The sequence below is a fragment of the Lethenteron reissneri genome, chromosome 3, assembly GCF_015708825.2.
Source record: "Lethenteron reissneri isolate LAM-NWPU_2019-01 chromosome 3, ASM1570882v1, whole genome shotgun sequence".
NCBI classification, from domain to species: domain Eukaryota; kingdom Metazoa; phylum Chordata; class Hyperoartia; order Petromyzontiformes; family Petromyzontidae; genus Lethenteron; species Lethenteron reissneri.
Window position 1 is genome coordinate 5,358,829 of NC_083781.1, and position 22,388 is coordinate 5,381,216.

The 22,388-nt window shown below is 48.7% G+C and overlaps 1 protein-coding gene across 1 annotated transcript in view; it reads right to left on the reverse strand.

The window, feature by feature from the left end:
* DNAH3 (dynein axonemal heavy chain 3) overlaps nucleotides 1-22,388 on the reverse strand; it is a 122,131-nt gene that overhangs the window by 26,166 nt on the left and 73,577 nt on the right. The window contains exons 45-55 of the mRNA XM_061556151.1: nucleotides 18,839-18,962; nucleotides 17,889-18,045; nucleotides 15,113-15,412; nucleotides 13,184-13,476; nucleotides 11,936-12,153; nucleotides 10,389-10,554; nucleotides 7,356-7,572; nucleotides 6,596-6,778; nucleotides 5,431-5,629; nucleotides 4,024-4,262; nucleotides 1,721-3,623 (exon numbers count right to left, since the gene is read on the reverse strand). Coding sequence (XP_061412135.1) covers nucleotides 1,721-3,623; nucleotides 4,024-4,262; nucleotides 5,431-5,629; nucleotides 6,596-6,778; nucleotides 7,356-7,572; nucleotides 10,389-10,554; nucleotides 11,936-12,153; nucleotides 13,184-13,476; nucleotides 15,113-15,412; nucleotides 17,889-18,045; nucleotides 18,839-18,962 — 3,999 coding nt within the window. The remainder of the gene's footprint in view (nucleotides 1-1,720; nucleotides 3,624-4,023; nucleotides 4,263-5,430; nucleotides 5,630-6,595; nucleotides 6,779-7,355; nucleotides 7,573-10,388; nucleotides 10,555-11,935; nucleotides 12,154-13,183; nucleotides 13,477-15,112; nucleotides 15,413-17,888; nucleotides 18,046-18,838; nucleotides 18,963-22,388) is intronic.

Sequence of the window (22,388 nt, forward strand, 5' to 3'; positions counted from 1 at the left end):
TTAGTCCTTCAATTACTCATTCGACAATTATCCATCAATCTATTGTCACTATAAATCTACGTAGAGTGAAGCAAAATGTGTGATTGCCTGATTGAGCAGGACTTTTCTGTTCTAAGTATCGATCCTAATCCTGTGTATGGCAACGTGTTTGGAAGCTGAATGCAGCTGGCCGCGACGAGACGGCATCAGAATAGAGTCCATGCAGTCTTGGTATTGCTGCGTTGAAGGAGCGCAGGCTGCAGTGGTTTAATACATGGTTAATAGTTTGGCTTGTATGGCCTTTTACCTGGATAATTGGCCGAGATGGAATGTCATTTTCAAGGGTTTCCAGGGCATCAAGTGACACGTACATGGAAAACATGGAATGAGACCCATATAGAAACAGCACTGGACACGTCTCACGAGAAATTAAGCCATTTCAGATCTCACAAAAATAGAAAATGAGTCACAGCTAATGTAGTGCTGTAATGGGAACATTGCAAATTGTAGCTATGCAGCCTTAGAAACACATTTGTCAATTTCCTGGAAAAGGCAAAATTAACTTTACAACTGATCAAGACCTGACCCTCTTTTGAGAATTGGCATCCGCTATTTGCTGGACATGGCCAAGCCTAACCTGAATGTGCCACTAAAGAGTGCCGGTTGTGGTCGTTGCTTTCATTAGCTTATTATGATGGATCATTTTCCTATCACGTGTAGTGACAGAAGAAGCATTATCTCCTCATCATAGACAATGCAGAGATGTGTTCTTTTGCAACCATGCGGTAGCGTATGGAAGAGAATGACACGTGCAACCATAAGTGTACCTGAGAATGTGACGGTGGTCTGAGCACAAATGACTTACATTGGTAAATTATTCTGCTCTTCGTCAAACAAGTAAAAATGTTTTCTTGCTCAAATGAGCACTGAGGCGGTGCTCATCTCCTGATAACAGCCCTTAGGCAGTGGTGAAAATGTTCATGTTCTTATGGCAGGGGCGAGTCCATCCATAGGACAACCACTGTTATATTTCTCCACAAAGTGGTATATATTTGATCGACCCTGGAAGCAGGATGGGTGAGTCAAGAATCTAAATCACTAACTTTGCAGGCTTAATTTGACTAGAATAATGGGGCAGATGCTATGTTACGGAAATGTCTCTTGATTTGATGGATGCGAATTATGGGTCTGTGTAATACACCACAACGGGAACAAACCGTTCTGAGTTGTCCTCGCCGCTAAAGGTCACACCTTTTTTTCACTGTTCTAACGTTGACAGAAGTGAAAATCTCATTTGGTGTGAATAATAAAGTGGTTTAAATTACTGCACGCTTGGGAACGCATACATTTTCAGAAAATGGTGATTTAGCAACCCGTTGTAACCCCCTGCATTTCTTGCAGATCTATACACCGCATATGGTTTCAGGTATTTGTCCCTTTGAAGGGATGCTATGTTAAAACTAACCGCTTTAACAAAAAAAACCTACATTATTGATCTAACAGTAATGGCCAAAAGAGTCAATACCTTTTTAAAATTGCTGTATGTTCCTGTTGCGAAAGTTTATCGTATTAAAAAATATATATATAAAATAAGATATCTCTTGCAAAAGGGAAGGCGCGTCTCAACAGTGGGCTACCAAGATCATCGAATTAATTTATGAACTCTCTCTTCCCTTGAGGCCGCATTCACCGACATCGATTTTGCGCCGCGTTGTAAAGGGGGAAGATAAAACGTGCTCACCCGCCATGGGGTCGGCTCCGGGCGAGAGCACGAATATCAGCGGGGCGCAGCAGCCCGAGTCGCTGAAGCTGCCCGCGAGGTCGAAGGTGGGCGGCTCGACGAATGTACGGCCCATGCTCCTGACGATGAAGTCCTGGGCCGCGGGGACGATCTTGTCGGGACGGAAGCAGCGCAGCACGGCCATGCGGTCGAGCCCCGCCAGGAGGCCCCAGCCCTCGGGCAGCTCCTCCTCGTGCGGGCTCGCCGAGTCATACAGCCTCTTCCAGCGGCTCGCGTTGGCCTTCACGTCATCCATCAGGCCGCGCAGGTTCGCGAGCGACGAGGCGCGCACCACCTCCGACCACGACTTGTCCGAGAGCCACTCGGGCGCGGGGTTCGGGTGCGGGTTCTCCAGCGCGACGCCGCCCGTCAACAGGAACCGCCACGTGTCTTCGTCCACCTCGCCGCGGCCCTTGAGGAGGCCGATGGTGAGCAGCAGCGAGAAGAGCAGCTTGTCCTTCTCGAAGAGCGAGCGGCACACGTTGTTGTAGATGCTCGCGGTGAAGTGCTCCACGATGTTCGCGATGCGCTCCTGCAGGTCCTCCGACTGCTTGCTGTGCGAGATCGAGGTCACGTAGAGGTTGATGTACCAGGTGAGGGAGTACTGGTACATCGGCTCGATGTTGGCCATGTCCGAGATGCAAAAGAAGATTATAGAAGAGTGCTCGGCGACTGGCCTGTAGCCCATCCGCGTGTCGTCGATTTCCTTCTCGGTGGCCGTGGCGATGGTCTGCTTCTCCGAAATCTCCTCTGACAGCAGCTTGGAGGACGACAGGATTTCGATGGCCGTCTCATCCTCCAAAATATTTCCCCGCGAGCTCGACAAAACCTCCAGGATCTTGTCCTCGATCTCCTTTAGCTGCTTTTTGTTGGCGGCGCCCTCCAGAATCAGCTGGTTCTTCTTCTCCTCCAACTCCGGCTTCTCCTTGGCCGCCACAATCCCGAGCAGCTGATCTTCCAGCCCCATGGGCGTGATGACGAAGTTGAGGAGGCACACCTTGACGGCCACCTCGGGCAGGTAGTGCGGGTTGCGCAGGCACGTTGTGATGTAGAATCGGAAGTCGCGCGAGTACTCGACGACGCTCTCGCCGAGCCTGATGTACTCGACGCCCTGCTGCTTGAACGTCTGCTTGAGCAGGATGGGCTCCAGGACGGGGTCCAGCTCCTCGCCCACGTTCTCCAGGAGCACGGGCGTGCCGAACTGCACCGCGTTCTCCAGGACGCGCGCGTACGCGGCATCCGACGGCTTGATGACCGACAAGTTGTTGCCCCTCTCCATGTTCCTGATCCACTTGTTGGCCTGTCCCTGCGGGTCGATGGCCAGCGGCCACCGCCGCGAGTTGGTCACGATGATGCCGTTGTCGATGGAGAACGAGTCGACGGGCAGCCCCGCGATCTGCCACGCGCGCACCGTCGTCGGGTCGCCCAGCGTGCCGCTCAGCGAGAACTCCTCCGAGCAGGGCACCTGCCGGCGGGCGCACAGCGCCTGCCACTCCCGCCGGCACTCGAGGCGGAAGTCGACAGCGAAGGCGCCGAGGTATGCGACGGTGCCGGCCGAGAGGAGCACGTCGCCTGTGAGGCTCGTGTAGCGCTCGCCTAGGAGGCGCGCCGCCTCCGTCCAGCGATCCTTCTCGCCACCCAGGCCGCCGATGAGCTTCTCGGCGCGCTCCAGCTTGCACGAGCACAGCTTGATGTTGGCCTCCAGCTCGCCCTTCTTGTGGTTCATGGCGTCGAACGTGTCGTTGAGGGCCTGCAGCTTGTCCTGCACCGCCTTGAGCTCGGCACGCTTGCCGTTCAGCTTGGTCATCTGCACGCTCAGCTCCGACTCGGCCTCGCGCAACCGCTGCTTCTTGGGCGCCACCACCTGCGCGCGTCGGTGAGAAAGTCGCCGTCATCGTCACTCTATCCGCTGCTGGTGCCGGCTTGGCATTTGTCCCATTTAGTGTGTTTTGAGTCAGGCAATCGTTTGATATTGTGCATAAGAAGTGTGTTTTGACACTGCAACATGACGCTGACGTTCCTTGTGAATATTAAAAAATATCTCCTGCATGGTATCCATGCCACAGTCTGTTCCCCACCCCACTGGTTGAAAAACGCTGCTCTAGACTGTGATAGGGCTCAGGCTCTGGGAGGATGATGGGTTGATTTGACCCAGAATTAGACCCTCCTGACTAAGAGTCAAACGCTTAACCGCAGCACCGCCCAGCCAGCTTCTTCAACGTGCACATCATCATTATTGTCATGCAAAGTCTCGGTTGTCTCACCTTCGCCACACGGTCGTATACCTCCATCGCCCGCACCCACTTGCAGAGTCCCTCGCAGGCAGAGGACACGTTCTTGATGATGGACGGCTGGAAGTCCGGGTGGTCCACAAACTTCTCGCGGATGCGTTTCATGGCGGCCGCCGGGATGTTGTCCTTGTCGAAGGCCTTGAGGTTTTCCAGGAACTTCATGTCGCCCAGAAGCTTCTTCGACGGCCCCCAGAAGTCCTCGAGCATCTTGCCTAGTGGGACAGAGAGCGACGCGGGCGAATGAGCCGAGCATGCGTGGGTTTGGCGCCTGACCGATTTGTGAACCTCCCAAATGCACTGTGCCGCAAGGTGGCCAGGATAGGGCGAATCGGTTTATGACCCCGAGTCTTGTGCAGCCATTTTAGCGTCAACCTCTACAAAAAAACTCTTGTAGCACCTCTAGTGGCTGCAGGGATCACGTGAACAGATTGCATACAACACCAAATACCAATGAAAATTATTCAATCTTATACACATGCACACACAGAATTCAATGCATATATCACAAGTACAAACAATAATTTAAGTCTATGAATAGATGCATCATAATATACCTACTGTTCAAGCTACAAAGTGGCTTTTTATTCCCCAAAAGACAAAGATCCCCTGTATAGCCTTAACAGACTGTTGGGGCAAGTGCTGTTAACGAGCACCTATGAAGGCTGATACGGCACACAAAGGGGATGGGAGGCCCACACCACTCCCTGGCCGCCTTTGTCTCCCAAGTGGTGATGTTCAAACACTGCACCATTTGAGGTTGAGTCGACTTAGGGGAGGGCGAGGACCGGTTCAGATAAGCATCACTGGTGTTGGCCATGAGCGAGAATCGTACTCGGGTCTCCAGGTTCGTAGCGCAGCGCGATGACTGCTACACTACCACCCCATTCACAACTGCACATCAGAGCCAAGCCAGCACAGGGCCAGCACAGTAGTGGTGGTTTGCTTTGGTATTATACAGAGCTGAGCTGTGCTGGTCTCCAAAACATCAGAATTTAGGGTCAAGCCGTGCTGGGAGCGGGGCTAACGACGCAACGTGATGGCATCATGTACTTGCATCTTGACGTCGCTCGTGAACGTCAAGCGGCACAGCTTGGGCTTTTTGTGCAGTGGAAAAGCAACCCGCGCCTCCTGACCTGTGCTGCACTGGCTCGGAACAGCCCTAGCGCAGCTTAGATGTGCAAGTGGAATTTTTTTTTACCTCCCCTCCTTTATATGGTCCAGTTGCATCGGGACTATCCTCAGTGAATTGTGACACCCGGTTATGCAAGCCGCGCGATGAGGTATTTTTTAGTAAAAACAAATTAAAAAAAGCGAAAAAAGATGTCCTACACGACCAAACCACGGCCTCCCGACGGCACCGAGGCTACGGTCGGCCCTCACCGGAGCCGCTGGGGTCAGGCTTGCGCTCCGCCTTGATGTTCTTCATGACACAGATGCTCTCCATGACGAGCTTGACGGGGCCCGGCGGGTTCTGCATGGCCTTCACGACGGTGATGTCGGCCGGCTTGAGCGTGTTCAGGGCGGCCAGGGCGGACTCCAGTGCCGGCATGGCCTCCGCCAGGTCGCTCTCGCACTCGTCCTGCAAAGGTGACCCCCCACGCCACGCTGGGAACTCGCGGAAAACTTTTCGTGGTGCGTTTTATTCGGCAGTCAAGCGTTGTGTGCCCCGCAGTGGCGAACCACAAATTTAAGATCTCACCATAGTGGGGAGATTAGCAAGATACAATTCATGCCCAAATAGGTCAACGGGAAACTTTGCACCTCCTTAGTTGACCTTCCTCCTTGCTTGAGATGTCTTTAAAACACTGCCTCTTTGTGATCATTCATAAATCCTTCGATTGAGATGTCAGGATAGATACGAGCGAGCCATTATCACGTCAAGTCTCATTCAGAACAATCACAACGCCTGTTGACTTATGACAGAGTCGCTCGCAACTCATCGCCTCGGGAGGGACAATGATCGACCGATCGAACATACAACCCGAACGCAAGTCGAGCACAATTTGTACGACCTCTGTTATGCATATTCTCAGATTCACAAAATCTATTGTAATTTATATGACTAGATTTTAACCCCCCTATGGTCTTTGCACCTGATAGACTCACAGTGTTGACATCACCATCACTATATTTAAGACCCAATGATGCTGGTTGTAATCACGAGCGGAACGTGGTACTCAAATTTCCAATGCTGTGGGTTTACTCTCCAACACACCGATGGGCTGAAGCACTAATTGGCATGTTTTGTTTACATGACACACCTTACTAATTTGCTGTGTCGGGTGGTGGTGGGTTAACGATACATTTATATTTACGCAATCTAACCTATAAATCTTTTATTATGGATCTCTTTACCAATAGTGCTGTTTGTTGCTGGCCACTGGGCGTATTTAGCTTTTGACACCTGTGCTCAGCGACCGCTATGAAAATAAAATACTGCCGCAGAACCTCTCGGCCGGATGCTGGGGCGTACTTAATTTAACAGCTGATTGAATATTTCATGAAATATTTCATATGAAGCCCTGTGGTCCCACCCGTGCCTCACCTTGATGGCCTTCGCCGCGGCCGCCGCCTCATTTGCCACGGCCTCGTCGGCCGCCACCAGCTCCTTCTTGGCGTCCACCTCCACCGTGTCCTGCTCAATCTTCACCATCATCTTCTCGGTCTCAGCCGAGGTCTTGATGAGCTCTGGCTGCAGATCAGTCAGCTCCTTCTGCATCACCGACACCTGTGCGCGAGCACCGATAGATTCGTCAGCGTCAACAGCTGTGATCGATCCACTGCTGGATGAAGGACTTCTGCAAGCTGCTGCCAACTGTCATGATCCTGCGATGTATTGAAAGCACCCGGGATGATGTCCGCACGGACATGGAGCGATGAAATCTGTTTATTTGCAGGGATGAGATGGATTGTGCCATTGCAGGGCCATGAAAAATGGCAATGGAATGGAGATGCCTTCATCTAGCAGTGGATAATGCACTCAGCGCTTGCACATACAATTAATTAATCACTCCATCTCCTTGACCGATCTGCTCTCGGACACGTTCCACTCCTTGGTTGCCACTCTGTTATTTTGACAATCGGCCAGCATCCCTCTAGCAATGTATCTTGCTCAAGCCACATTAACAGCTATGAGGAGGTTAATAACAAACTCAACTAAACTATTTTTTGTCATTTTACCAGGTAAGGCCCACTGGGTCATTAGCTTCTTTTTCCATAAGTGACATGGCCGCCAACGATAGCTCAACGAAGTGGCTCATCATCGCCGTCGCGTGGACATTAGTAATTTACAGCGGGAGTCGGACCTGCGATGCGGCGAACTGCAGCTTGTCGAGGCCCACAACGTAGCGGTTGCGCATGAGGGACACCTCCTGCCGCTTGGAGTTGAGCAGCGCCTTGAAGGTGAGGATGAGCTCCAGGTAGGACGTGGGCGTAACGTAGTTGTGCCGCCGCATCACTGAGAAGTACCTCTCCGACAGCTGCGACACGCTCTCGTGGAAGTACTTGCACATCCACACGACCCTGGCGCACGGGAGAGGGCGGCAGGGTCAGCGAGGGCTGCCGTGGCGGGGGACGAGATCGGAGATTCTTCCCAGCGCACCGTCCGTCGATCGTCATCCACAACAGGTGGTTGTGGATGACAGTAAATTAAATTAATGCAACACAGCCAGTCAGAGTTAATCCTCATGATCCCATGGGAAATATAGGCTGTGAATAAAGGTTGAACATTTACGGATTCATATCTTGAAAGGATGTATGTTGAACTTCTTTCGCATCGTATGCAGCCAACCGTGCTCATGGTAGTATCTAGGCATAATTACTTCTGATTTTTGTTCGATCCAGACTTCATGGAATACATAGATTAACCTCCCGATAGCATGCTCCATGAAATTATAATATTTGCCATGAAAACAGTGGAAAAAAGTATGTACAGCCCGAATCTATATACATTTCAGCATTGTTCAATGCATTCTTTCATAGACAATAATCCGTTTAGTTTTCTGGCGTGCAAAAACGAAAACCCTGACGTCAATGACAATTGGATTTCCAGATGATGGACACTAGATTAAGGTCACAGAGAAGATGCCATCAAAATAATTTATCACTGCAATTTTCACGATATAAGTGCTTTTTTGACACAATGCATCGAATTCAAAAAGAGGACATGGCCATTTTCCCAATGTTATTGTCAACCAATAACTCGTGTTTGACCCACACACGAGGGCAGGAGTACAGATCGAGCAGTGATGCTGCATTCTGCACAATAACTCTACAATTGCCGAAAAAAGAGTTTGATTCCGGCCACAGTATTGCTGATCGTGTCTGTCTCGTTTGACAAGTCTACAGTTTCCCATATACAAACCAGCATTAGCCAGTGCTAAGCTCCTACAGTGGTCCTTAGCCATTGGTACAACGTCCACGTTATTATGATGGTGACTAGTAGCTAACTTCCTACAAAAGTATTAGTTTTGCAGACCCTGGAGGTATGAGCTCGATGAGCACGGTTGGTTGCGTACAGTGCGAAATAAGTTCAACATACCATACCTGTCAACCCCTGATCAGTGCCTACCTTATTACAGATTAATTCAGGCTTTATTGGTCACCCCGTGCCCTTATAAATCTCAACGTTCATCCTACAAAGTCCCATCACAAGGGAGAAACACAAACAAATAGACAAAACTAAAATGTGCCCATATTGAAACGGCTGCAGACCTTATGGAACTGAAAACTCTATTTCCCTGTACAAGAATACGGGTAAATCGTATGGGTTGACAGGTATGACATACATACAAGCATTGTGACCTTCCGATTGAGAGTCAATACTGTGCCCCAGGCTTCTACCTGCAGTGAATTGCAATGCGGCACCACCTCGACTTGGTGTATAAGCTGGAGAGGCTTCAAAGTCTGAGCAGCCATACTGGATAGAGGCACCCATACCAGTCAGGTACGCAGCGAGAGGCGAGACAAAATGTGCTCCACCAACCTGCACCGACCAGCGTGGTGAAGTACGGTCAACCAACTCTACATCCCCTATGGTTAACGCGACCTGCCCCACCCAGGTATACATATGTAGTGATGTTAAATGGATCACTACGGCGCGAAGCGCTGAGTGCCGTAGAAATGGGCAGAGGCTAATACACCGTGCAGTACCATACAATGGGCCACTAGGGGCATGGTACTGGGTGCTTGTAGAAGATAGTCAGATGAGTTCTACCGACAGAGTAGGGGATAACAGCCTCCGCGAGCGCCGCAGGTAATCGCCACGGAATCGGCCACTGGGGGAGTGTGGTGGGAGCGGCTGGCGGTAGGGGGCATGTAAAGACGAGTCACCCCGGCACCAGGTTAAGCACGTGATGGGCCGGGGTGAGGAATGTGGGCCAAAGGTGAACGAGGGGACACGGGAAGAGTAGCTGAGAATGTCTGGAGAGTTCCCGAAGGGGGCATGGTTAAGGGCGGAGCCAGAGAGGGAACAGGTGCAGTTAGGTCTGGAACCGTCGGGAATATTCCAGAAGTAGGCGTGGCTGAGGGTGGAGCCAGGCCACGCCGAGAGAGATAAAATGGAAGCCCCAATCTGTGATCGAGGCTGTCCGCAGGTGAAGTAGAACCCAAGTGCTACGTCTTCGTCTTAGTCCCCGTCTTCCTTATCGTGGGTCAGGCAGCACATTGGCTGCTCTGACCCGATTAAAGTTATCCCGTATGCGAGAGAAAAAGGTGTATTATGGTCCTATGCGTAACAAGCGTGAGAATAGGTGTATTTAGTCCCTGTGTAATGGTGTTGCATAAAGTGTAGAATAGACGTTGTTGCCTCCTAAATAGTGTATCTGAATGACTAACTACACATATATAACAGCAACAACCGCAATTCGCCACTAAGTGGCAGTGATGTGTCACCACGGCGCTGGCGCCAGGCTAAGTGCACTTTGAGGCAATGTCAAGGGTCCATTGACTCGCGAACAGGAGGTCATGGCACGGACCCAGGTGTTATGGGTTACCTGACTGGGAAGACTGGCAGACACATATGTAAGGGTTGTTATAAAGCACCCTGAGCAAAACATCATAAAACAGCAGAGCTTTTACATGGACAGGGGGTGGGAACATGTGAGAGGGAGGAGGGGAGGCAAGCACGGATCAGTTGAGAGCAGGGGCAAGGGGGAGAGAGAGGAGGGGGAAGCAGGACAAGATGGCGGCCGAGACTGGGAGCTGGACATGTCAACAAAGAGAGCCCTTTCCCCGTGTGCTGAGCCTCTGTGTTCCTTTTTACACATATATACACAATATATACACAATATACACACAAGATGAACACGGCGTATGAATGAATGATGCAGGGACTTCACTCTTTGCGCACGCCGTCCTCCAACTCCACGTCCCGCAGGAACTTGTGGGCCACCATCTCCAGGGCGTCCGCGGGCCACGCCTGGAACCAGTCGATGGTGCAGCAGTTGATGAGCGACGGGAACATGCGCAGCCGGTTCCGGAAGGCGTCGCCGATCGGGCTCATCGCTGTGGGGGGGAGCAGTGACGAGAGCGTGACCCGAGCGCGCGCGTTGCCCCGGTTCGACATCTCGGCTCGTAGGGTTATGCAGCTGTCGCCGCGTCGTACGCAATGAGGCAGCGCTGCTTCTCTCGTTTGGGAAAAAGGGCCACTGAGATAGCCCCACTTCTTGGAAATGTTTGGCGTGGCATCAGCCAGGGTAGGCTGGAGGTAGTGGTTGGCCCGGTGGTGGGTGCGCTGCGCTCGACACCCGGGGAGCCAAATTGAAAACCCCGCCAAATTCTAGGCTTCCCATTCGCCAACATGCACTGCCTAGTGGGGTGATGTATAGGTCACACAAATCAGTCGTATGTCAAGGGGAGGCCTTTGTCCAGCAGTGCACTGACGCAGGACTGTTAACTATAAGTAATCGCTTATTTTTACATGTTGGGCAGTAACACAACATTCAATCAAGACACAATAAATTGCGTTGCGTTTTGCTACAGCCGCACAATTTAAAGGCACAATGTGCCGAGATTACATTGTAAATTAGTTCTCAAATTTTGGAGATCCTAATCCCGTGCAGTGTAGCATTGCACATTGAAATTGGTGAGAATTAATTTGGTAACGGGATGGAAAGCTGCCTCTGGAAGCAATGCTTGTCAGTGAAAAAAAAATTTAGTCAATGAATAGATTTCTTTTTTCACATACATTTTTATTAAAGTGGGGAGCATTATGTCATGGCTAGTCCGACGACTCTAGTTCGATTCACACTCACGACATTGGTGACGAATATCTGACCTGGTTCTGGGCCTCCCCTGGGGTCGACTCAACCTTAAATGAGTACCAGTTGTGGTGTGTAAACATCAGCACTGGGGAAACAATGCTGGCCGGGTGTGGTGCTGGCCACCCTCCTCCTTGTTTACCATGTTTGTCCTTCCTAGGTGCTCGCTCACAACACTTGCCCCAACAGCCTGTTGAGGCTAAAGGGGGGATCTTTTTCTTTGTTGCAGTCAAGGGGCTTTCTAGATGGGAATCAGAGGGTAGTGACTTGACCTTGCGGAAGCACGTTCGACGCCTAATGCAGAGGTTCACGGTTAGAATCCATCGGCCCACTGGGCTATGTAGCTATTTTTTTAGAAATGACCAGGCCACAAATTATAGCTTGACAAAGTGGCATACGATGTGGAAATTGATTGCAGCCAAATACTCAAAACGCGCGTTTCAAAATGGGGAGAGAAAAAATCTACATGACCACGTGGAGAGAGAACATGCAAACTCAGTAGGTGTCAGGGTCGGGATGGAGCCCACGACCTCCTGTATACCGGGCGAGGTCGTTAACATCTCGCTACCGTGGTGCCTCGAAAGCCAGACCATCTGGCTTTGGAAAGAGCGAGGTGGGCCGCTTACCCAGCACGATGTGCAGGTTGGCGCGCACGCGCTCGACGAAGTAATTGTACATGGCGAGCGGCGTCGCATCCACCTTGCGTCCCTCGAGCCGCGCCACTGCCTGCATGCGCTCCACGATCTCGGCGCGCTCGTCCGCCGCGAGCATGTTGGGCACGTCGCCCGCGTTGAGCAGCATGTTCACGTCCTCCACGAAGCCCTCGTCCTTGATCTGCGTGTCGCTGCGGAACGCGAGCGAGCGACGGACAGTCTGTGTGAGTGTGTGTCGGTGTGTGTGTGTCGATTTGTGTGTGTGTTGATCTCTTTGTGTGTGTTGATCTCTTTGTGTGTGTTGGTCTATGTGTGTGTGTGTCGGTCTTTGTGTGTGTGTGTGTCAGTATGTCTATCTGTGTCGGTTTGTGTGTCGGTTTCAGCGCTTACTTGAATTACTTCTATCTCGCAAAGTCAAGCAAGGGCTCGTGCTGACTAGAATAAACTGGGCAGTATGGTATAGATGTATAACGTTTGACCCCTGGCCGAGGTAAAACATATATACACTCAGCTGCTCCTGCCCAATCACTATCCTAACCACCCCTCTCATTCAGCGCCGCAGCGCCAAGATGTAACCGCAGCCCCACCGCCACCCCACCACCCCCGTTCCTTGCCACCACATAACCCCACCGCCCCACCACCACCACGGACATCAACACCAGATAACACTTCCATGCCACCATCATGGCTCCCTGCCACCACTTAACTGCACTGCCACACCACCACCAACATCAGGACATGTATTTATACTGGATGAATCCGATGAGCTATGAAGCTCTTTTTGACAGATGCCCAGTCTGGGCGGATAAGAACGTTACAACAAACACTACACAACAACACGATAGGAGTGCAAAGTACAAAATAGGTAAACAAATCACCCAAACACAAACAAATACAACACCAAACCATCCCCATCCTACCAGGCAAAGCCCACTGAGGTGTGAACTTATTTTTCAAAAGAGACCTGGCCACAAATGATAGCTCAACAAAGTGGCTTATCATTTGGACATTTTTAGCAGTTAATTAATCTAAATACGCATGTTTCCAAATGTGGACGGAAAAACCGGAGGACCTGGAGAAGAAAATCCACGTGACCCCGGGGAGGACATCCAAACTCCAAATATACATAGCCCTGCCACCCCACCACCCCACCACTCCTCCACCACCACCACACAACCCCGCCACCTCCGGCCCCCCCTTGACTCCATGCCGTCGCTGCACCTGAAGAGGAAGACGGTGGCCTTGCCGTCGACGCCCGCCTTGCGCGTGACGCGCTTCAGGTCCTCCCTCCATTCGGCGGCGCCGTACCCGCGCGTTAACTCGATCTGGAAGAGATCCTGGCCGGCCATGAAGGCGGCGAGGCGCGCCACGCTCCGTCGCCCGCTGCCCCCGATGCCAACGAGCAGTGCGTGGCCGCCGTCCTGGGCGAGCACGCGCGACACGCGCGACACGTGCTCGATGGCGAACTTGAACAGGACGAGCGGCATGGGCGCCTTGCTCACGTTGTTGTACTCCTGCGGCGGGGCGGGGGAGAGTGGGCGCCAGACGGGCTGTGAGTATGTGTGATGGACAAACCCAGCAGTGTGCGTTGCTGCTGTTGTTGAGCATGTCTGTTGATCGGGTGTTCCGTCGCTGTTTGCGAAACTTGCTGTCCGCGAGTCTGGCTATCCGCAAATAGAATCTGGGAATCTTGATTTGAAGCTTTTGTGACTGCTGGAAACCATACTCTTTGGTTCTTTCGGTAAAGTCACGTAGGTAGAAAAAAGAATAATAATAATAGAATACGACGTTTCGATCGCAACACAAGCGGTCGTCCTCAGGCGGGAAAAAAATAATCCAGCAGTGGAACTGCTGAGTATAGAATCTGGGACTCTACACGAAGACTATATCGAGAGAGACAGAAAGAAAGTGATGAGATAAAGTCATGAGAGATAAAGCGATGAGATGAAGGTGAGTTCATTCATAAACAATTATTGAATGTGTTAATATTGATTTATTTTATGTTTATTAGAACCCATTTATATTTTTGCATTATTATGGTCATTTTCATATATTTATAACTTTGTATTTATTTAAGGAAATTCATTAAAAAGATATGTTTCCATAGGCCAATATCATTATCCACGAAATTTCATGAGCATCTCCGGTACGTACCTCTCGCGAATAGCGAGGGAATACTGCATAGCCTATACAACACACATCTCCATTCTGTGTCTCTATGAAAGCAAAAATGTTTTGGTCGTAAGCCAATTGTCGATTCCAGACCAATATTATCCAGCAGCATTTGTTTAAGTGAGCAAACTTAGCACAGTTTAGATTATAATCATTCATTTCAGCTTGTTGTCCTTCCCCCGCACCTCCGATTAGCATGGTCGGCTACGTATGGTGCAAAATAAGTTCAACATACATACAAATGAAAAATAAGAATAGGTTTAACCCTTTCTGGCAATAAAATAGGTATTATGTTATCGCTTCTCCGCCCAAGCTATAAATGCACTGACACCTGCATTGGCTTTGTGCGTTCTCTGGTCGGACACTGGTGAGACTAGGCCATAAAGAAGGCTCCTGTCTCTGGCGTAGTCCAATCAGTTTCAAAGACAATGCATATTTTATTATCAGAGCATGTTTTGTTTGCATGTTCACCACAAGTACATGTGGTTAATGCAGACTTGTTTCCTCGCAACATGTTAAGTATTTGAACATCTTAACACCTGTTTTATTGCCAGAAATGGTAAAACCTCTTCTTATTTTTCATACTGTGATACTAGCAAAAAAGGACCCATGTTATACATACATACATTGTGATCTTCCGATTGTGAGTAAATATTGTGCCGCAGCTCTCAACCTGCAGTGGATTGACAAAGGGCTGCCCCATATGCACATGGTTCTGCAATGCGGCACTGCCTTGGAGCCTTCAAAATCTCAGCGGCCGTATTGCATAGGGGCACCCATACCAGTCAGGTACGCAGCGAGAGGCGAGCCAAAATGTGCTCCTTTCACCAACTTGTACCGACCAGCGTGGTGAAGTACGGTCAACCAACTCTATCTTCCCCATGACTGACGCAACTTACCCACGGAAACCTATGCAGGAGTAACGACACGTCACAACCGATCAGGATCGCTGCCCCCCCTCCCCCCCCCCCAGCGCACCTCCAGGTAGTGCTCCATGAGGGATGTGAGCTTCTTGAGGTCGGCGATCTCCTGGTAGGGCCGCGGGTCTGCGTCCGGCTGAGCGTAGTCGCCGAAGAAGAGGCCTCGCACGTGCTCGTCGGCCAGCTTGCCCGTCGGCGTCAGGTGGCTCAGCACCTTGTCCACGCTCTGCTTGAAGTAGCTGGACGTGGTCTCGCGGACGACGTCGAAGAACGTGGCACGATCGCCGCCGTCGATGAGACGGTCGTAGAAGACGCGGTAAACCTCGTGGATCCAGAGGCGCACCAACCTCTCGCCATCCTGCGACACACACGCCGATAGGTCATGAGCCCACGCCGTGTTCCTCGGAGTTCAGCCCTTTCCCGTTCCGGGACGTATGCAAGTCGCAGGGTGGGTCCCCCTGTTCACTGCCGAATCTCGGAGCGCTGAAAGCAGCTCGGTGTTAATTTTATTTAGAGAGGCGTAGCGCCGCTGCTTTTATAGACATTGTGCTCACCGCAGAGAACCTAGCGACACGGCCGCACTCTACGATCGCTGGCGCCAAACTGTACCACACACCTTCCCCGCATGGCCTTTTACTTCTGATTTTGTTCTGATGACGCACACAGACGTCGTCGGAAAGCAATCTGAAGCAAAACCGATGACATACATGTACGTCATCGCAATGGGAAGGGGTTAAGAGCTCGGAGCTTCCCCGTGCCGCGAAGCGGGCAACAGAGCTTCGTCGCAACTTCTAGTCTTCATTCTACATTTGAAGCTTTCGTAAAGTCACGTAGGTAAAAAATCAGCTTCACACACTACCATTCCCCAGCTTCACACACTACCATCACCATTACCACACGTTAGTGTTCATCTTGCTACTTAATCTTCGCTTTCTTATCTACTTCCGCCCCCTGCATCACAAAGCTTCAGTTTGAGCTCCATGCGTTGCCTCCCAACGCCTTCCCCGTTCCTCACATCGATGCCTCCCAGTCCACAGCCCACCCCACACACCATGGCCCCCCCCTCCCTCCATCCCCCACGACTATATAATTCCTCATCACAGCCATCTCTTAGACACACTTAAGTGGTTGAGCTTTCGCTACGTTGTCCCCACCTGAAGAAGGACGCTTGTGTTGTGCCCGAAACGTCGTGATTTCATTTAGTTTTCATTTATTTTATTTTATTCTAGTCTTCAGCCAGCTGAGCCACGTCATCCCATGTGACTGCAATGACTTCTTAAGCTGACAATTAGATTTTTTTCCCCACTGAAGTAAACAATACACGGTTTATTTTTCACCCTGTAACGAGCAGATATAAGCAGAATCAATTCATGATAGATTTTTGGGTAAAGCTATGCTACGTAGTGATCTGGCCAGATTTGTATCGTGTAACCATCCACCACCTCACATAGCCAAACAATTTAAACTGTCTAAAATTTTTGGCCAGATCATTACGTGGCCTCAACCAAAAAAGTTATTATGAATCAGATTCGCTGTGAAAACCTGCAAATTAAGATAAACGGAATGAAATGCTGCAACTCTAAGAGAATGGATTATTTGCTCCGCTGTGGGTCTCCTACCACCGCTCTCCCATTGACTATGTTTCGTTGCTTCTACATACTATTAACAATCCCTCCCTTTGTTAATGCTACCCCCTACCCCCTCCCTTTGATGCTGCCAATCCTGCATAATGCATGGGCATAATATGACTTTGAAACCCCCCCGCTCACCTCCTATGCATTTTCCTTAAATATGCTAAATTCCTCTTGATATGCAAATAATTTTGTCAAGGCGCTCTTCTTCCACCTCCAACCCAGCTTAAATATACGCTCCAAGCTTGGTTGTGTTTCATTCTTCACCTGAGGACGGCTGTTTGCGTTGTAGCCGAAACGTCATGAGAATTATTTTATGTTATATTTTTATTATTTTATTATTTTCCTTCTACGTGACTTTACCGAAAGAACCAAGAAGATAAACGGAATGCTATTCTTTCTCTGTACACATTAGCATGGTTGGCTACGTACGGTGCGAAACATACATACTTTTTTTAAATTCCATATCAGCCTTATTGGTTATCCACAGTAATGTTATCAAAGCAAGCAAAATGTGGACCTTGGTCGACCCTGCCCTCTGGGTCTCTTCATCAGAACTAGGCCTGTCGAACAAACGCTTGCCAGGTCATTTCGTCAACGCGGAGTGAATTGAGCCGACTCAGTGCTGCTGTATTTGGCTGCTTTCAATTTCCACATAGTGAGTAACTTTGTTGAGTTATCATTTGTGGCCAGATCGATTCTGAAAAATAATCTAATAGCTCAGTGGGCTTTACCTGGTAAAACAAAAAGTTTATTTTGAAAGTGAGTTGCTTAGATTTTCTATACATTGCACTCCTATCAGTTTGCTGGTGATTAAAACGAGCTCACAATTCTGGCTAATCACCTGATGAAGCTGGTTGTATTCACGAGCGAAACGTTAACTCGAATTGTAAATGTTGTGGGTTTACTCCCCAACACACCGGTGTGCTAAAGTAGTAACTAATTGGCAAGTTTTGTTTACGTGACTAACCCTGCAAATTGGTTGTGTTGGGTGGTGGCGGGGTTGAAGACATTTATATTTATGCGATCTAACCCAAAAAAAATACTTGATTATGAATAAATGCACCATGACCATCTCGGTGAACTGCGCTCAGAATTCTATCACAGGACAGCTGTGATCGAATTCTGATTGTGGTCACAAAATCCTACGTACGTGTTAAACGGATTCCTCCAGTATAACTAAACATTCTAACTCTGAGTCACCTGCAGGTGTGTGTGCGGGCAGAGGAGCACCCCGCGGATGACCCGCGCGAAATCGCGCAGGTTGAACACGTAGTGGGACTTGGACGGGGTCGGGAGGAAGTTCTCCACCGCGGCCTTGTAAACCCCCATGGTGGCTTGCACCATCATCCTCCCCAGTCTGCAAATGCAAACAGGCAGGCTTGACAAAGCACAATGCGCTTATCCGCTATTACGCTCCAGCCGTGCTGTCGAGTGTCGTTATCACGAAACGAAGAAACGTCCGTCTGGAGCTCTCACGGTGAGCGGTACATTGCGTGGCAGAACCACGGGAATATATTTCTGAAGTCGCTTCAATAGGCTTCATATCCACGCTATGTGGGATACCTTTATGCACTGCAAATGTGTTCGCAGCATGGCAATCAAGCCAAAATTGTGGTATTTGGAGCTTCTGTACGTAATCTGGTAGGTAACCATGGCAACTAGCATTTAAGAGATTATGTTTTCGCAGCTGTCGAGCATGAAATTGGCATAACAGTCAATACACAGGGAAAGCTTGTTTCACAAAGTATTAAGTCAATAGGCTTTCCAGACGATTTGCTTCCCAGCAGCATTTAATGAGGAAAACAACTTGGCTTGTTTTTCTTTCTCCAAGGCTGTTTCCATGATGGCTAAGTCCAAGCTGGCCCAGTGGAGAAGTGGCGTAACAAGGCCCTGTGTTGGCTGGCCCCGGTAATGCTGCTACTGTGAGAATTGGGGAATCTGGACCAGGTCCACTTTCCCGAATCATGAAATTGGGCCGGGCCACCGCGAAGTGGTTGTGGGAATGAGAAATGAATCTCATCCGGACGATGTGGCCCATGGAACAAATGCTCCTAAAACAATTTAATATCACGAGTCTAATCAAGCTCATGCTATTTGAAAAACAACGATTGGGCCTCTCACTGATGTGCAACGGAGTCCGTGGCACCCACCTGAGAAAAGATCCTTCGAACCCCTTTCCGAAGTGCCAGTCGACAATGGAGTTGAATATTTTCGTCATGGTCTCATCGTCAAACGAATCGATGGAGAGAATATTGAGGTGACGGGTGAAGCGCCCTAAAGGTGGGTAATAAAAAATATATATATTAACCACGGGTAAAGATGTATTCTGCCAATGCAGCCACATGAGCTGCAGTAACTCAGGAAAACATGCCCTGAAAACAAACATTTGAACACAATCAAGGTTTTTTTGGGGTTAGATAGTGTAAATATGAATGTGTCCATAATAGAGGGTTTTTTTAGGTTAAATCGCGTAAATATATAAATGTGCCGTTAAAACCCGCCACCACCCGACACAGCCAACTAGTAAGAGTTGTCACGTAAACAGAACGTGCCAATTCGTCACTAGTACAGCACACCGGTGTGAGTACAACGTTTCGCCAGTAATTACAACTAGCTTCATCAGGCGACAGCCAGATTTGTGGAGAAGTCCACCTGTTTCGTTCCTTATATAGAGGCGTAGATGTGGTGACCACACTTCTGCGCTCTTGCGCAAAGTGACGGGGGGGGGGGGGGTTACTGAGGAAACGTACATTATGCATGCGCATTATGCGAGACCTTTGAGCTCATCTTCCTGTCCATTGTGTATATTAAAATAGCCATACCAATGCATTGCCTGTATAGGCAATGCATTTAAACAATGTATTATTTGATGATTCGTTTCCATGCAGCACTAAGTCGGTAGCTATCCGAACGGTCAAAATTATTTTTATTTCTTCCAATTTCCATAGATGGTGCGTTAAAGCATTCCTGTAATAATTAGTCTTGGCCAATAGTAGTTTTGCACACAACTTCAACATAATCAATGTGCCGTTAAACCCGTCACCACTCTACACAGCTCATTTGTAAGGTTTGCCACGTAAACAAAACAAGCAGCGCACGGATGTGTTGGAGAATTTAGTTTTCTTGACAAACACGTAGGCTTTCGCGACCAATGTTATTCATAATCAACGTTTTTGGCAATTCGCCAATTGCCCGATGATGCTGGTTGCAATTACCAGCGAAACGTCGTACTCAAATTGTAAATGTTGTGGCTTCAACACACCGGTGGGCTAAAGCAGTGAACTATTTGTCTTTGTCAACGTGACACATTTTTACTGATTGCCCGTGTCGGGTGGTGGAGGGTTACGACACATTTATAAATAAACGCGATCTAAACCCAAAAACGTTGATTATGAATTTCTTGACAAACCTTACTAATTGGCTGTTGGGTGGTGGCGGGTTTAACGACACATTTATATTTACGCTATCTTACCCAAAAAGAAAATCTTTATTATGGATAATATTGATCGAAAGCTTACGTGTTAAACAAACATTTGGACTTCAGAAACTGCACAGTGCATATCTTAGTGTTTCTCAATACAATTGTTTTTTACTGCATGACAAAACAAACCATAGCTAAATGTCATAATGACCATTGGAGGTAGGGTTGGTGGATCACACAAACATCAATTGTGTGTGTGAAACATCCACCTGAAAGGCGGCAAGGCGACTGCAGGTGAGTTGGTGACCGACCTACGATGACCTTGAGTTGTTATCCCCTCGTGTGTAAAAAAAAAGTAACTGGCTTAACATCACAAGCTTGACCTTCCCCACCCCACTGCCAAATAAAAGATGGGTGGTTTTCTGTGAACATCTATGTCATGTCGAATACATTGATGGATTTACTGAAAGAAGAACCATGTTCATAGGGACAGCAATGGAAGGGGTGGCTTTCATTCATCAGTTCATACAGTGGATGATGATGATGCTGTATCTCTTCACTTGGCACGATCATTATGTTTACACGCATACAATATGGTGCGTTAAAGCATTCCTGTAATTCCAGATAGCCTTCCAGAATACACAAAGATCATCCGTATAGACTTAACAGACTGTTGGGACAAGTGCTGTTAGGGAGTAGCACCTACGAAGGCCGACATGGCACTGGAAGGGGTCGGTGACCAGCATCACGAGTTGCCTTGTCTCTCGAGTGGCGATGTTTACACAATGCACCAGGTACTCATTTGAGGCTGAGTCAACCACGCATGCATGTGTGTGGAAGGCACGTGTGTGTGTGTGAATGATGGAAACATCCATCGTGCTGACTTGATATCTTCTGATAATTATAATCGGTATCTTCACACTACAAAAGGTTTCATTAAACAGACCCATTCATCTCATTGCTAAGCTCCTGCATCGCTTTCAAAACCCTCATGCTTTGAAAACTCAATATACTTAATTCTGGTCAATCTGCTCCAATATCAACCTTTGTATTGCTTTCAGAATGCTTTAAATGATACTGATAACAACCATTATCGTCTTCGAGCTGCTTTTCTATCAACTATACCTGCGATGCGCAGAAGGGTTCAAGCTCTCTGACTCTAAATAATGTTCTTATTTTGTCCAAGAGACAATCACCGAAACTTACACAACCATCTACTCCCATTGCCAGTAAAACATTCTGTATTATCTTCTTGGTTCTTTCGGTAAAGTCACGTAGAAGGGAAGTAATAAAATAATAAAAATAAAACATAATAAAACAATTCTCACGACGTTTCGGCCACAACGCAAGCAGCCGTCCTCAGGTGAAAACCAGTATATATTATATATATGCTCCAAGCTCGTGTGCTGTTTCATTCAGACTCTGTCGCCTCGACGGACCTGGTTTTCACCTGAGGACGGCTGCTTGCGTTGTGGCCGAAACGTCGTGAGAATTGTTTTATTATGTTTTATTTTTATTATTTTATTACTTCCCTTCTACGTGACTTTACCGAAAGAACCAAGAAGATGAATCCCTGCAGTCACGAAAGCTTTAAATCGAAATTCTGTATTATGTATTGTGTTTTTTATTCGCATTTCCCGATGCATGGTACACTTCCAACAAGAAACAAACTGCCCGTATGCGTCCTTAATTGCAGAGTCTATCGTAATGCTACAGGATTGGGCATTCTTTTAGTTAATGGACATTAGAGGGGTGGGTAGGGGAGGGAGGAGGAGAGGGGACAGTGGCCGACAGATGAGAGAGTAAAGAGCTGTGCATGTTACAGTTTAAACTACACTACTTTTCATATTACCAGGTAAGGCCCACTGATCTATATAGCTCTCTTTCAGAAGCGACCTTTCCACAGATTATAGCTCAACGCAGTGGGTTATCACGTGGAAATGTATAGCAGCCAATTACTCTAACCGCACGTTGATTCTAAATGTTGAGGGAAAAACCGGACGACACGGAGGAAAATGCAGGCGACCATGGGGAGAACACGCAAACTCCAAATATACAGCAGGCGTCAGAGTCGGGGTCGAACCTATGACCTCTTGCATACCAGGCGAGGTAGTTAACATCTCGCCACCATGTTGGTTGAGGGGATCTCATGCGATTAACAATGCGGGTGGTCCCAGGGCTGTTTTAGTTTTTAATGAACCTGAAAAAAAATGTGATTCAATGAAGTAATTTGAAGAATCTTATATAAACTGCCCTGTATCTTTACCTTTTAAAAAGTA